The sequence below is a fragment of the Sinocyclocheilus anshuiensis genome, unplaced genomic scaffold (assembly GCF_001515605.1).
Source record: "Sinocyclocheilus anshuiensis isolate Anshui unplaced genomic scaffold, SAMN03320099.WGS_v1.1 scaffold369, whole genome shotgun sequence".
In the NCBI taxonomy this organism is placed as follows: domain Eukaryota; kingdom Metazoa; phylum Chordata; class Actinopteri; order Cypriniformes; family Cyprinidae; genus Sinocyclocheilus; species Sinocyclocheilus anshuiensis.
This window is the reverse complement of record NW_015540935.1, coordinates 729,533-744,218: the sequence shown is the minus strand read 5'-3', so window position 1 is coordinate 744,218 and position 14,686 is coordinate 729,533. Positions and strand designations below refer to the sequence as shown.

At 39.9% G+C, this 14,686-nt stretch overlaps 1 protein-coding gene across 1 annotated transcript in view; it reads right to left on the bottom strand.

Annotated features, from left to right (window-relative positions):
* The window catches only part of LOC107689556 (AT-rich interactive domain-containing protein 1A-like), a 68,852-nt gene that overhangs the window by 17,519 nt on the left and 36,647 nt on the right, over positions 1-14,686 (bottom strand). Inside the window, exon 5 of the mRNA XM_016487577.1 lies at positions 3-132. Within this exon, the coding sequence (XP_016343063.1) occupies positions 3-132 (130 nt within the window). The remainder of the gene's footprint in view (positions 1-2; positions 133-14,686) is intronic.

Genomic DNA, 14,686 nt, shown 5'->3' with positions numbered 1-14,686 from the left:
GTGGGGCGAGAAGGGCGACTGCGCCGGGTTACTCTGCTCCCCCTGACTGCTGGACACTCCTGACGTGCTGACCCCCGGACTCAGCGCGCCCTCCGTGCCTGTGGGGAGATCATCGATGGAGCCCGACAGATCCTGCACAGGAGAACCAGACGATGTGTTATTAATGGTGCTTGTTAAGCGTCACTATTACTGCTGCTCATTCTGAGCAAATCTGAACACGCTCCCGAGTGCTTGTCCCACAGCGCTTGTGCTACAGACATGAATGAGAGCTCAAATCACGTGATCTACTGAGGAGAGGCACACTAGTAGTTTTTAAGGAAGCCCTGAGGGGGACATAGTGATGGAAAAAAAATATATATGAAATGAGAAGAATTCGATTTCAATGCTTTTGCATTCACCCGCTGAACTTTTGAAGTTTTGCTGGTGATGGAAATACACATTTTCCTCCCACTGCATATTTCTATGCATTCACAAAGCATAGCGTACGCAAAAATAACTCGGGAGAAAAAAAGTTTTGCAAGCGATCGCACAAACACTGAAACAATTTTTCATAGGGGCTCCATAAAACAAACAAACAAATTCAAAGGTTGGATGATGAAACGAGCAAATACTGAACAGACTTTCATTGAAGCAGTAACCTGAACCATGTCTACAAACCAAAAGATTGTATAGAATTGAGAATAGGCTCTTCTGAATTTTGTAAGCAAGCAACATGCTAACAGCCACAATGCAACACGCTAAAACCCCTAGCGACTTTACATCAACCAGGCATGAGCACGTTATGCATGTACTTTTGGTATATTGGGACAAGCATCTTGTTTGTATTGTAGACAGTGTAATAGTTACATATTAGCATAATAAAGCACATCAAGCTAAAACCCTCACTTAGAAGTTTGGCATCACTATTTAATCTTCACCCAAAATTCAATATATACAGCTATGGAAAAAATTCCACTTGAAACGTCTCGGTTTCTCTGGATTTATGATTTATAGGTATGTGTTTTAGTAAAACGTAATTTTTGTTTTATTCAGTAAACTACTGATGACATTTCTTCCAAATTTTAAATAATTGAATAATAATTAAATTATTGATTTTTCTTTTATGCCAAAAATCATTAGGATATTAAGTGAAGATCATGTTCCATGAAGATATTTTGTAAATTTCCTACTGTAAATATATCCAAACTTAATTTTTCATTAGTAATATGCATTGCTAAGAACTTTATTTGGACAACTTTAAAGATGATTTTCTCAATATTTAGATTTTTTTTGCACCCTCAGATTCCAGATTTTCAAATAGTTGTATCTCGGCCAAATATTGTCCTATCCTAACAAACCATACATCAATGGAAAGCTTATTTATTCAGCTTTCAGATGATGTATAAATCTCAATTTTGAAAAATTTACCCTTATGACTGGTTTTGTTGTCAATATTATATAAACCAATATTAACATTTTACTCAAACCCATACCTAGTAAATCCAATTTAAGTGGTCTCTTAATTTGTTCCATAGCTGCATATGTATATTTTCTATCATAATTTCCGTTCATCTATTGAAAGTCCACACAAGCTAAATTTTCAAGCCTCAAAAGGCACAAAAAGATAAAAGTAATTATATGAATCGAGCGGTTTAATGCAGGTCTTCTGAGGAGAAATGTAAACATTAGCTCTAACGTGCTTTCATGATGTGTGAGGAAAACACTTTCTGATTTTCAAGCAAGCACGTTTGAGCTTGTTTACCATATTTGATGAGCTCTATGTGCACTGATCAACGTTTATGTGAAAAAAAATCCTAATTTAATCTGTAAATATATATACAAAAGACTTAAACGCCTTGATTTGTGCGTTACACTTTAGGTTTTGTGAACTTTCAAAAAACAACTTCAACTATTTTAAAGATGAACGAAAGTCTTTTAGGTTTATTAACCACACGAGTGTGTAGTGCTGGGCGGTATGACCAAAAATTTATATCACGGTATTTGACATACACCGGTATTGTGGTATTTTAAAAATTCATATCAAAACAAAAATAAACACCGGTATTCGGTATGAACCGGTATACCGCCCAGCACTACGAGTGTGTTTAAACAATGACGATTAAAATTTTTGGGTGCACTATACCTTCAAAGCCATCCAAGTAAACTCACTGGTAGAGCAAACCAATTGGCTAGTCAGTTGTTGGACGACTAGCTGACAAAAACAACATAGCATTGTTGCATCAGGTTTAGCACACGCAAACACTGCTCACAATCTCTCTATAAAATAAATCCAGTTGACTGAGTGACAAGGCAGAGGCGAACATCTGTAACAAATACAACATGACACGTATGAAAACAGAAGAACTAGGTGAACATATCTAGCATGCTATGACAACATGAGCAGCACACTTTGGAGGAAAAAAAGTATAGTAAACTACTATAAGATCAGACAGTGTTCGCTCAATATGCATGAAGCAAACATGGAAATTTCGTGCTACCATGTGTCTTTGATTATTGATGGTTTTGCCATTACAGAACACTGGCTGCCTGAAAACAAGCCTGAGCAAAATGAGCAGCGAGTCCATATGGGGTGTGATACTGAAATCAATCTGGCAGTCAGTCATAAAGCCTCCCAGCAGAGGAGTGTGAGTGTGTGTGTGTGGGGATATTTACACACTCGACTCGCGTCACGTGGAGCGCATGTGTTCAGCGAAAATTTGCAAGCTCATCTGCCAGTCAGATCTGAGAGGGAAAGGGAAAAAAAAGTGGGAGTGGAACAAGACACACAAACACACATACTGAGAGGCCGACTGGAGCATGGCCAAGTATTCCCATAGAAATCTCACACTGGCTGCAGCCCCAAAGTCGGCGGTTTTGCACTTGAAACGGCGCCCACTGCTATATTTGGGCTGTGACCTGCTGGAGGAACCCCAGAGGGAGAGACAGGAGGAGGACGCTGATTCAGACTCCTGTTTTAACTGCCACACACACACGCTCAGAGTCTGTATGACCCAGCTCCGTTCTCCTAACAGGAAACAATCCTCGACAGATTCGTGTTTATGTTGGCATGTGTGCGTTTAACAGGAGATTTCGGTGTATGTGACCCATGAGGAAGGTGTTTATTACCCGAGAGTGTGGTATAAACCCAGAGTCTTTCTGTCTGAGTGTGTGTGTGTGTGTGTGTGTGTGTGTGTGTGAGAGAGAGTGAGACCACAACATGATGCAATGGCACTTGGGCACGTCGCGTCTTTTGCATGCTCAGCTAGTTATTTTAAAAGTAGACACGACAAGCGCACTCAAAGAGAGGTCGAAAGCTCGGGCAAGATGTACTAACAGCTGATCATGGCTGTACAAGGTTTTTTTATTATTATTTCTCATCTCCATAAATATGTCAAGTAGTAGAGTTAAAGCAAGGACTGGAAATCCATTATCCTTAGCTGAAACTTCTTCGTCTTCATGGAGAACGCGGCTCATATACACCACTGGAACACAAGCTCCCGAACGCTTCTGGAAAGAGGAGAAAGTGACGCAGCCGGCGTTTTCCATGCGTTTCACACGCGACATGTGAACGGCCTCATAATCGATTGTGGATGGTTTCATCATCTTGAGCGGATAAATGAAGTATAAGAGGATATTTTGATCAAATAAATTAATACATTTATTGAATTAAACTCTTTAAATTCAATAACATTCATAAATTACACCTTTGCCAATTTTCAACAAGCTTTGTATTGTTACAATGTCAGTAGTACATGTAAATGACAGCAGTTTATGTAAATTAACACTTATTTGTTGGCAAAAGTCTGCCAGATGAAGCTAAATGTTTGTCTCACTTTTGTTGACTATTATATCTTGGTGCATGTAACATGGAGAAAGAGGAAGCATTGTTCATTTACATCTACTACTGACATAGCAACGATACAAAGCTGGCAGAAAATCAGCAAAATTGTCTTGTAAATGTAAGAGCTAGAATGCTAGATTATTGTGACCTTAATATTTAATCTGAAGAGCTCAAACAAACTGAGAAAACTGAGACATCCAATTAAACACAAAACACGGTGAGAGAGTTTCACTGATAAATGCAAGGGAAAAAATCCCCTTTGAAGCCGAGGCTCATCACACTGACTCTTTTACTGTGGCTTCACTCCGCTATCATAAGACCAGTCATCTGACCGACAGCTGAGGGTGTATCTTAACCCCTTCTGTCCTGAAAGGAGCGTCACATGAACCTGTCTGACCCCGTGCTCTCTAGAGGTCAGGAGCATACACTGTCTGACCAGAGCGATAATCACACTGCAGCAGGCGTTCACAGACAGACCCCGCGGACTTCCCTCTGTCTCTGGCTGAGCTTCAAAACAAATGCACAAATGTGATTCTTAAAGCTGGAATACACAACATGACTTTTGCCCAGATTCACAGTCTGGAAAAGTTTGGTTTAGGGCTGCACGATAAATCTCCATCACCTGTGGGCTTTGATTACAGAACCGGCTTTACTGATAAGATGCGCGTTAAATATCACATGCGATTTATCGTGCAGCCCTAGTTTTGTTGCAAAAACCCAGAATCAAGGCCCTGATATACTAAAAAAGTTTGAAACACGTGAGCAGCAGCAGTATACTGCTAGCGAACATCCCGACGCCGCCCACTCTGATGAAAGCGAGGTTTATATGAATATATAAATGTGCTGCACGCTTTCCTCTCAGTAACAAAATAAAGAACAAAAATGGAGAAAACACCAAGAATTGTTTTAATAAAAATCTGATCACAGCAACACAAGCTCTGCAAATTAGCACTCCCATGAAATCACGTCTCGTGTATTTACATGGCACTTTATTCAATATATAAAGCAGCAATCAGCAGTATTAAACATGAAAACAGTGTCAGTGTCTCATTTAATCAGAAACACAACTTAATTTGCTACTATAAAGCGGCTCTCCACTGCGTTCATCTCACCTCGACAGGACTCAGAACTCAGAACCCAGAGAAGAGTTCTTCGAGAAAGAAGGCAGAGCCTCAGCGCACACCTCCTATGACGTAATCGTCATGGACCAATGGCAGTACGAAGGTGTTTTGCAGCCGGAACGAACTTTTGTGATAGGGCTGAAATGACTAGTCAACATTATCAACAACGTCGAAAAAAAAAAAAAATTGTCGACAAATATTTTTGTTGTCGAGTAGTCATTTGATCTCATATGTAAGAGCCTGCAATAATGCGGGTTGACCAGTGTGGCGCTGTAGCGCAAGACTGTAATTCACCCCTCCTGGATGCAATTCAATAGAAGACACAGCGCTTCACACAGAGCTGAAGCTGCTGAGCGACGTTTGGAAGATTATATAAATATATACTGCGAGCTTTCCTCTCAATAACTAAACAAACACATCAAAAACTGACAGCGGCGTGAAAGCAGCAGTTAAGAAAGCATCTGATTACAGCGATGTGGATGTTTGCACAAGCTCTGCAGTTCGGTACTCCAATAAAGTCCAGTCACGTCACGTTTATTTGTATAGTACTTTATGTAATAGATAGCCTTAAATCAAGCAGCTTTACAGTATTAAAGGTGCAGTAGGAGATCTTGGAAAATCCTAAATTTAGCCTGATAGCACTGAAAGCGAACGTCCCACCCTCCCTGCAATCGCCGTCCAAAGCCACGCCCCCTGAACGCATATACGCTCACTCACAGATCAGAATACCAGAGACAACATTACTACAATAGGCTACATCAGCGGTTCCCAATTCCAGTCCTCGCACATTAATGTGTGCGAGACGTAAATTTAAGTAGTATTTATTTACAGAGGTATAATATGTCACACTTCTCTAGTAAGTTTTGTCTGTGTGTGAAGACACTGCGCAGCGCAAATCCGTGAATGAATGTTCCGAAGTGAAGTAAACTTCAACAGATTTCCCCTGCTCAGGGAGTAGGGAGCAATGAACACTGTATAGGGATCATATCGATCAGAACACAGTTCATGCACGTAGCTCACTTCTAACGAGCTGGTTATCGGAATCGGGTGTGTTAACGAAGCGAAACATGCAAAATATGCAGAGCGGGTGCAGAATATGCAGAATTCCAGCGAGGACTGGAATTGGCTATCGGGATGTGAAGAGACTTTCAACCAGCATAACGAAAAATGTTTCTGAAGACAATCACCTATTGCACCTTTAAACATGAAAAACCAGAGTCAGTGTCGCTTTCAGTCATCCGCTTCGTCATGCCTAGAGCTGATCCGTGCTGGTCGCTGAGGAAATACAACAACTTCACGCTGTCGATCGCCGGACGATTCACCGTGGACGAAGCGGAGTCCAGCCCGGGGTCGCCACATGTCGTTGCCGCAAGCCCTCCGCCTCTGCTCACTCTAGCCCTCCGTGTGTGACGCTGTGTTTCCTGACGATTCAAACGTGAGTTTTGAGCAGTGTAGAGTAGGCTTGTTGTTTGTCATTTCTCCGATCACAAATGCAGACATGGTTTTATGTTTACGCGGCGCGATGCAACGCGTAAAAAACAGTGTAAGTCATTATAATCAGTAATTATGTCCCCACTGGATGCAACAAAAGGCTCGTTTATAATGGGTTTTAATGTTTATGTCTCATCACTCCGGCCGGTACACAGCATCACAGTATGGTAGGGGCGTAACATTTCCGTCACACGCTTGAGGTATTCGGCCAATCAACGCACTGGATAGCTGGCCAATCACAGCACACCTCGCTTTTCAGACCGATGAGCTTTGTAAAAATCGACGGCCGGAGTTTTGGCCAGATTTTGTTCAAAATGTCACATCAGTTCGTTCTTCGATTTCGCTTGAAGTCTGCAGATTTTGGTCAGTCAGAGCTGACAGATTTCACAGTAAATTACATAGTTAATAACAGGCACACATTGTAATGCTTTTATCTTCAGACTCTGAGTTCATCCTAGGGCTGAAAAAAATCGATTCATTGTGATTAATCGCTTCCAAAATAGAAGTAGAAATATAGATTACATATATTTATTTTGTGTGTGTATTTTGTATACAGATATACAGAGCACACATATTATGTAAACAAAAAAAAAAAATTATTTTGGAAGTGATTAATCGATTTTACAGCCCTAGTTCATTCAGTTGTTGAAGATCAAATGTATTTGATATTTTTAGTCAATTTCAGAACGCATTATTTTCAGTTGTCTTCTGAAAAAAAAAAACTAAAAAGCCTAAGCTGGTTTGCTGGAAAAAAAATTTATGTAACCTTTTACAAAGTATGATGCCTAGTGTTTGAAAATATGTGACGATTTTGAACGTCTGTATTCCAGCTTTAACACAGGGCTATCTGAAGGAGCTCCCATAATTGACAATGGTTTTAGAGTAGTAATATTGTAATAATTATGCTATTTATGCAGAAACTATGCTATACTAGGTTATGCTAACATCTGCCAGTAGCAACAGCCAACTTCTGCTGAGCAAAAAAACTAAAATCCCAAACACAAATGTTTTTTGTTGACTTGTGAAACATTATAACAGTTCACTGTTAGCTTAGCACAAACCTGCTAAATTACAGCCCCTGACAGCACATATAATTCACAAATGTAGCCAAACAATCATCCTAAAATTAAAAAATAAAAAAGCACTAAGTGTGCTCATGTCGTCTCTGTAAATACCATGAGAGAGACTTTTCTGGTATCTGTGTGGCAGCCATTTTATGCTCAAACTAGCACCAGTGTTAGCCTGTCTGTCAGCTCTCAGAACAGAGAAAACGTGGTCTATTTAAAACACTTTTGCTGTTCCAACAACATCTGCAGATGCAAATGACTTCAGTTACTCTAAAAAATATATATATATGTTTCTATCATAAACCAGGCCAGCGAGTTGTGATGAATATCAACAGTCACTACGGCAGCCATGTTGTTTCACAGACACCACCACAGTGAGAAACTCAAACTCAGAGGGCTGGATTCGTTTACAAACTCTATCCTGAAGTGAGAAATACTGTCTGTGATGGTCGTGATGAGGTGAGGGGAAATCCTGTCAGAGGTAAGACAGCGGTGAAACCCTGCGGTTCAGATTCTGTGTGACCCTCACCGGCTCGGGACACCTTTCTCCTGTTCACACACACACACACACACACACACACACACACACATTCATCTGCTGCCAAAACAGCAGAATGAGGAAAAGCACAGCGGGAGGGAGAAAAGGAGGACAGGAAAACACACACGTGCGCGCAGCTGCATCTGTGAGGTTGCCATAGCAACTGTCTCCACGTGCTTGACACATTAGTGCAAAGTCGAGGCGCCCCTCCCCCCGTGCTGAGGTCACGGCGCGCAGGCGTTCACCGCCACGCATCTCACACACATCAATCAACAATTACCGCCGAAGCTAGCGCGACACACCGGGCCGGATGCGTTCACACACGTATAGTACAGCCACTAATTCTTGCTCTTCACACCCAAATCAGAGCAGGATTTCGGGTGGAAACGTCCCAGTGTAGTGAGCAGCGGCTGTGCAGATGTCAGCCATGAGGGGGAGCTACCAGCCCACTGACTGTGAGTGTGATGGCAGAGCAGAAGAGAGGAGCGGCCATTACTGCCTGCCTCTCGGCACACACACTGCTCTCGCCCCGACTGCTGTTGCTGATGTTAGGGTTAGGGATGTGAACAAAGGATGCAATCAGGCTCTGTGGATCCATCTTGGATTGGCATCCGCTGATCTTCCGGTCATATTCTAGAAAGCATTTATGGGTGGGCTCTTTGGACTTGTGTTAGTAAGCATCCTTCAACCTAGCAACCGCCCACACCACACTAGCAACCACCAAGCAATGGCAACCATCCACAGCATTGTGACGGTAACGGTTTAATGGGCAAGCACCACTAACTATGGCTGTATAATAATAATAATAATAATAATAATAAACATTTAACAAAATAAGACAATACTATTGTAATATTTCACTGTAAAATAAAACCAAATAAAAACTAGCAAAAAAAAAAAAAATCTATTTGTAATTAATTATACAAATTGCAATTATGATTTAAAACAACAAACAATAATAACAACAACAAAAGTAATATTTACGGCTTAACTTATTTTAAAATATTAAAGCATCAAGTTTTTATTTCGGCGGACAGGGAGGCCATAACGCTTCTCTTTTGTTGACAATGGCAGGCTTCTCATTACAAATTTGTAAAACCCAAGCTCAGAGCACATGTGGCTGTGAACCGATATGAGATACTGAAAACCCCTGATAATGAGCTTCTCACATGTGCAGTGCCACACTTCACTCTGAAACATGCAGCAAATGATACTGAATCAGGTTTTTTTTTTACTCGCACTGTAAAAACTGTCAAGAAAGGATTTGAAAAGAAAATGTGATTGTATTTTATTTGAGCATTGTTGGAAACAGTTGATAACACTTCTCTCAGTCTGCGTTACTGCATCAGCTGAGCTCAAACAACAATGGCTAAGTTGAACTCTAAACTGAGGCTGTTAAACAGTGAAGACTTTCATGAAGGCTCTGTCTCAGGGTCACACAAGACTAGGGACCCTTCCTAGGGCAATTTTCTCAACTCAGATGCTCAACAGATAAACTGGATATTGCATTGCATCTTTTTTTTTTCAGCATTTTTTGCCAAGTTATGAACACTTCTATTAAATAATGCACTTCAGGACCACAGTGGTCCTATGTGAACGGCCCCTAATCTCCTCTGGAGTGCTGCCCCGAACTCAATCACCATGAAGATCGCTGACGCAAAATTGCTCTCTGATAAATCACAAATAAAATATTAAGCCCCTGTTTTGGCACATCTGAGTGTAGTCGTTAATGAATTTCAATCGGTGTGAAATGTTTCAGTAATACAAATATATATCAAGTCACAGAATTACAGTTTTCATGATTAATCACTTCTAAGTACTGATGCCCAGCCAGGACTGTCTGCACATAGCCAGAATGTTAATAAGAGAGAGGCCTGGAATATATAACTAGCGTCATTGAGACTGTTTGCACTGGTGCTGATCTTTCCTACTTTAGTACCAAACACACGTGTGTCGTTACAGGTGTTTCTAACAAACTGTGGTCGGTGAAGGCGATAACGCGTAAGTGACTGCTCACGTTTTCAGTCTCAGGCCGAGCAGTCTCTCCCGAGGCTAGCGTATTTCTTCAATTGTTTTCAATAGGAGAGCCGCATTTATTAAAATGCCAGAAGCGTAATGAGGCGCCAAGTGTCTTTTTCATGCTGAATGCATGAAGAATGTTCAACTTTGGGTGAAATGCAGCGCTCATCACGGTCACTCTTTAGTCAGCTGTCCAATCACAGTGGAGGAGGGGCGGGACTAATACCACACCGACCAACCGTCACACCCTGCTTGTACTACGACAGTAATGGAGAAGTTAATATTGCTTGTCTCAGAGCAGTGTTGGGGAAAGTTACTTTTAAAAGTAATGTATTACAACATTGCGTTACTACATAACAAGTAACTAACTGCATTACATTACTTTTGCTTTACTTACTGCATTTGTCACCTGGGCTGGGAATGCTTATTTGATTTTTTGGGGGGGTTTTTTAATAACAAAAAACCCAAAAGTTATATTTCTGGCAACTGTAAAGGCCCTTTCACACCAAAAGTGAAATGAATAAGCCTCAGGCTGAAGGAAGTGTCTTTGCACCTCACTCCCGATTTCACGGCAACAGGAGAGGAGTCAGTGAATAAATGGGAAAAAAAAGTAACTGAAGTTACTTATTTGAAAAAGTAACTGATATTTCATTGTATATTTAAAAGTAATGTGTTACTTTACTAGTTACTTGAAAAAGTAATTCGATTAAGTAACTCACACGACTTGTAATGCACTGTCTCCGAGTATTCATGTCTGTACCAGATGGGATTCCCAGACTACCACGAATATTGACATGAAAAATAATGCTTGCAAAATTTCTACATTTTATTCTGTTCCATGCTCTCAAGCACTCGCAGCTAGGCATTTTCAGCAGAGCATCTGGCGCTTTGGACACGGCCTTAGTTCCAGTATTTTTAGTATTTTTCCCTTTTGTTTTCTCCATAAACATCTGAAAATTAATGAAAGAAGAGTAGAAGTCATAAACCAAATTAACCAGCTCAGAGATCAATCACACCTCAAAATTTGATATAAAGTAGGGCTGCGACTTACAAATATTTTGATAACCGATTGATTATTCCCTTAATTAATCAGGTTAAAATGCGATTTTTATTTTCTGTATTTAATTAATAAATATATTACAGCAAATCTAATTCATTGCTGATTACTTTCATTATCGATTACTTTAAATTAGTATTATTCTACATAATAATTGATAATATCAATTTTAAAGTAATTTATAAGGGATAAACTACTCATTCTATGAAACGTTGCAAAATTAAACTACTGCAATATATTCAGGATTAAATATATTTCTGCCATGACAACTCTCGGAGGGATTGGCATGGTAATGTACATGACAATGTTAATGTGTTTGGTCTTGGCGTAATAGATCAGCTACGCTGCTGCGGCAGAACAAGTACCGAGACTTGCTACTGCCAATACATCCACAACATGCTGCTGTGAGCATGTAAGAAATACTGCTGCTGCAAATATAACATACATGAAATAACCCCCATATAGCATACATGAATCACCTCGTAGCAGATCTACACAGGTGGAGCTGGGGAAGGTGGAGGGTTTCTGAAGCAAGCTGCAACTGCTACAGCAAGCACTAGTCATATATTTGAATGTTGAGCTCATTGGCTACCGATACAGGAGAGAACCAATCAGCTGTGCATGTGATAATGATGTCATTATGTCAGATTGAGTTAGACCTATCGGACTGCGCCATCTAGAGTTTCATGCCAGAACTCTGTATTTCATTGGAAAAAATAAAAAAATATACCAATATAAGTGGTTCGACTGTAGGGAGACTGACACAATTATTATGCCATTAATTTCCAATGATTTATGGGACTGCTACTTTTGGCACAGTGTTTCCATAGTAACAGTGATCTCTCTGATTGGTGGATTTTTCGTCAGTATTATGGGTAATGGAGTTCTTCACTTGGAATTCTGCAATTTAGCACAGTTTTAGCACGTTTTTTTTTTTCCTAAAATTTCTTCAGTGAGTTGAAATCACACTGACTACAGGCTTTTACAGAAACGTACATCATCACTTAACCTCAGAGCTCCTGGCGTGTCTTGAAAACTCAATTTATCCATGGGGAAAATGAACGGGATTTTTCCAGAAGCTGACTGTTGCGCTATATGCCACGGTCACTCTCTCTAAAGAGTGACTGAATGTCTGTGATTGGATTTAGCAGTAAACCAATCAAAGCTGGAGCCGCCGAGCCAAAGACTGCCGAACGCTCTCAATGTCTTTTGGCATTTGTCATCGTTTTTTGCTTAATAATAATTACACTAGATCAAATATGTTCAAATGATTGTAACAAATAAGGGTTGCCACAAGTTAAAATTCCTTCGGTGACGCGCTCAGAGCTGTATATAAAAACATTTACTGACGTGCATCTGGACGGATCCAGCATCTCTCTGGTGTTTGATGCCGGCGGGGAGGGGTTCACTGTGTGACCGCATTTGGGGTCTATTGTGTGGGTCACAATAGTAGCGGGAACCACAGATGCTTCGGTGAGGGAGGCAGCCGCCCCGTCTGGGTGGAAACAGAGGGACGGAGAAGGAAGGAGAGGTGGATACTGGGGGGCTGGGAGCCTGACAGAAAAAAGGAAGGGAAAAAAACAGCCTGTCTGCCTCCTCTTCTCCAGAGCAACGCCCCTCCCACAGCAGAGCGGCCCCAGAGTCAGATCGCGGGGCCGCCGACATGAGCGCGCAAAACCTGCTGGAGCTGCAGCCCGAGCGTAAGAGACCAGAGAACTCAGATCTGAGAAACATAAGGGGTTTATAAATGGGATTCTGGTTACAATTCCACTAAACCATTCCGATTCTCTAACTATTCTTTCACTACTTACTTGACAGTTGAAAGTCCCAAGCATTTACGCAGAATCTGGTCAATTTGCTTTTTCTTTTCATGCTCCTACGGTTTGGAATTAATTGCAAAATGTACTCAGATTCCACCTTTAAACACTTTTAAATGTAAAACCTGTAATTGTTGTTCTGGATTTTACTTTATTTAGTGACCATATATGAGTATTTGTAATACTTTTGTTTAATGATTTGTTTTATGTGAAACTTCATTTGCTGCCGTCTTGACATGGTCTATCTGGAAGAGGAGATTGTAATATCTCAATAGGATTTTCCTGGTTAAATAAAGGAAATAATTATTCTTTTAGTACTTTCAAAGAACAACAAAAATTTACTTGAATAGCAGGAAAAACTGGCATCAAGTATGGTTTACAAGTATTTTAAAATGTTCCATCTGCATTTTCTAAAGGAAAAAAAAAAAAAAAAATCACAGTTGTATTATCGTAATATAGTTATTTTTGATAGAAAATGATTTTGTTATGCAACCTTGTTAAATAAAGGAAATAATTATTCTTTTAGTACTTTCAAAGAACAACAAAAATTTACTTGAATAGCAGGAAAAACTGGCATCAAGTATGGTTTACAAGTATTTTAAAATGTTCCATCTGCATTTTCTAAAGGAAAAAAAAAAAAAAAATCACAGTTGTATTATCATAATATAGTTATTTTTGATAGAAAATGATTTTTTTTTTTCAATGCAACCTTTTAATGACAACTTTTTCTTTTTTAAATTATTCGGTCAATTCAACACTTCACAAATGAAAGCTACTTCATCTCATTTACTCTTATTTTATTCAGAACTTGTTGGATAAGATTATTTGCAATATGATTAAATGTGCGGCTACATTTACCACTGCTTTAGCAAATTTCTGTAGGCGAAATCCAGTCATTTCAATAAGAATCCATGCATTATGAAATTTTGTGCAAGGGCAGAATATTTCACGCTGATTTTGCAACATTTTCAAGTTGGTCACAAGGATTTGAAAGCTGTTTGATTTGAAAGTGACTTATGCATGAATGCTGCTTCATACATTGCTACACTATTAACAACAGAGCATGCACCTTTGCAAATTTAGTTCATGTGACCAGGTGCATAGTGAATGGGTGTATTCAGCATCAGTGCAAATTATTATTTGCATCATAATAAATATCACAAGTTAAAATATAAAAAATATTAAATTATCACCAAAAAAAGTCTCCAACCAGTTAAAGAATAGAAATCGAATTGCATAAGGCACATCTCAAAGCCATTTACAATGGCAAATCTGTGCAAACCAGTTGAAATCCAATAGCATTACAGCACTGCAATTGCACCTTACACAGGCACATGACAACATGAAAAACATTCATTGTATTCAAAGACTAAACTGGAAACGTGTCCGCCTGCGTCACACTGTAGCTTTCTGCTAGCCGCTTGATTTAAATTACACCACAGACATACAGAGGTGTAAACAGCACAGCAGAATCTTCCAGTTGATATTTCTACCATCACACAGTACACACTGCCACCCCATTCAATCCGTTTAAGAACCAGTAACATAACTGAACATCAGGAACATAATGCACTACAGTGTCATTTTAAAAACGGAAATAGTTCTAAATAAGAACGGGTTCTAAATTCTCAACCCCATCTGCAAACCTACAAGAAAAAAATAACTGAATAAAAACACTGGATTGATGCAATTCAGAAAAGTATGGAAGAGGAACGACGAGGAACAACAGGAATAATGGGAGAGGCAGTGGAGAGCG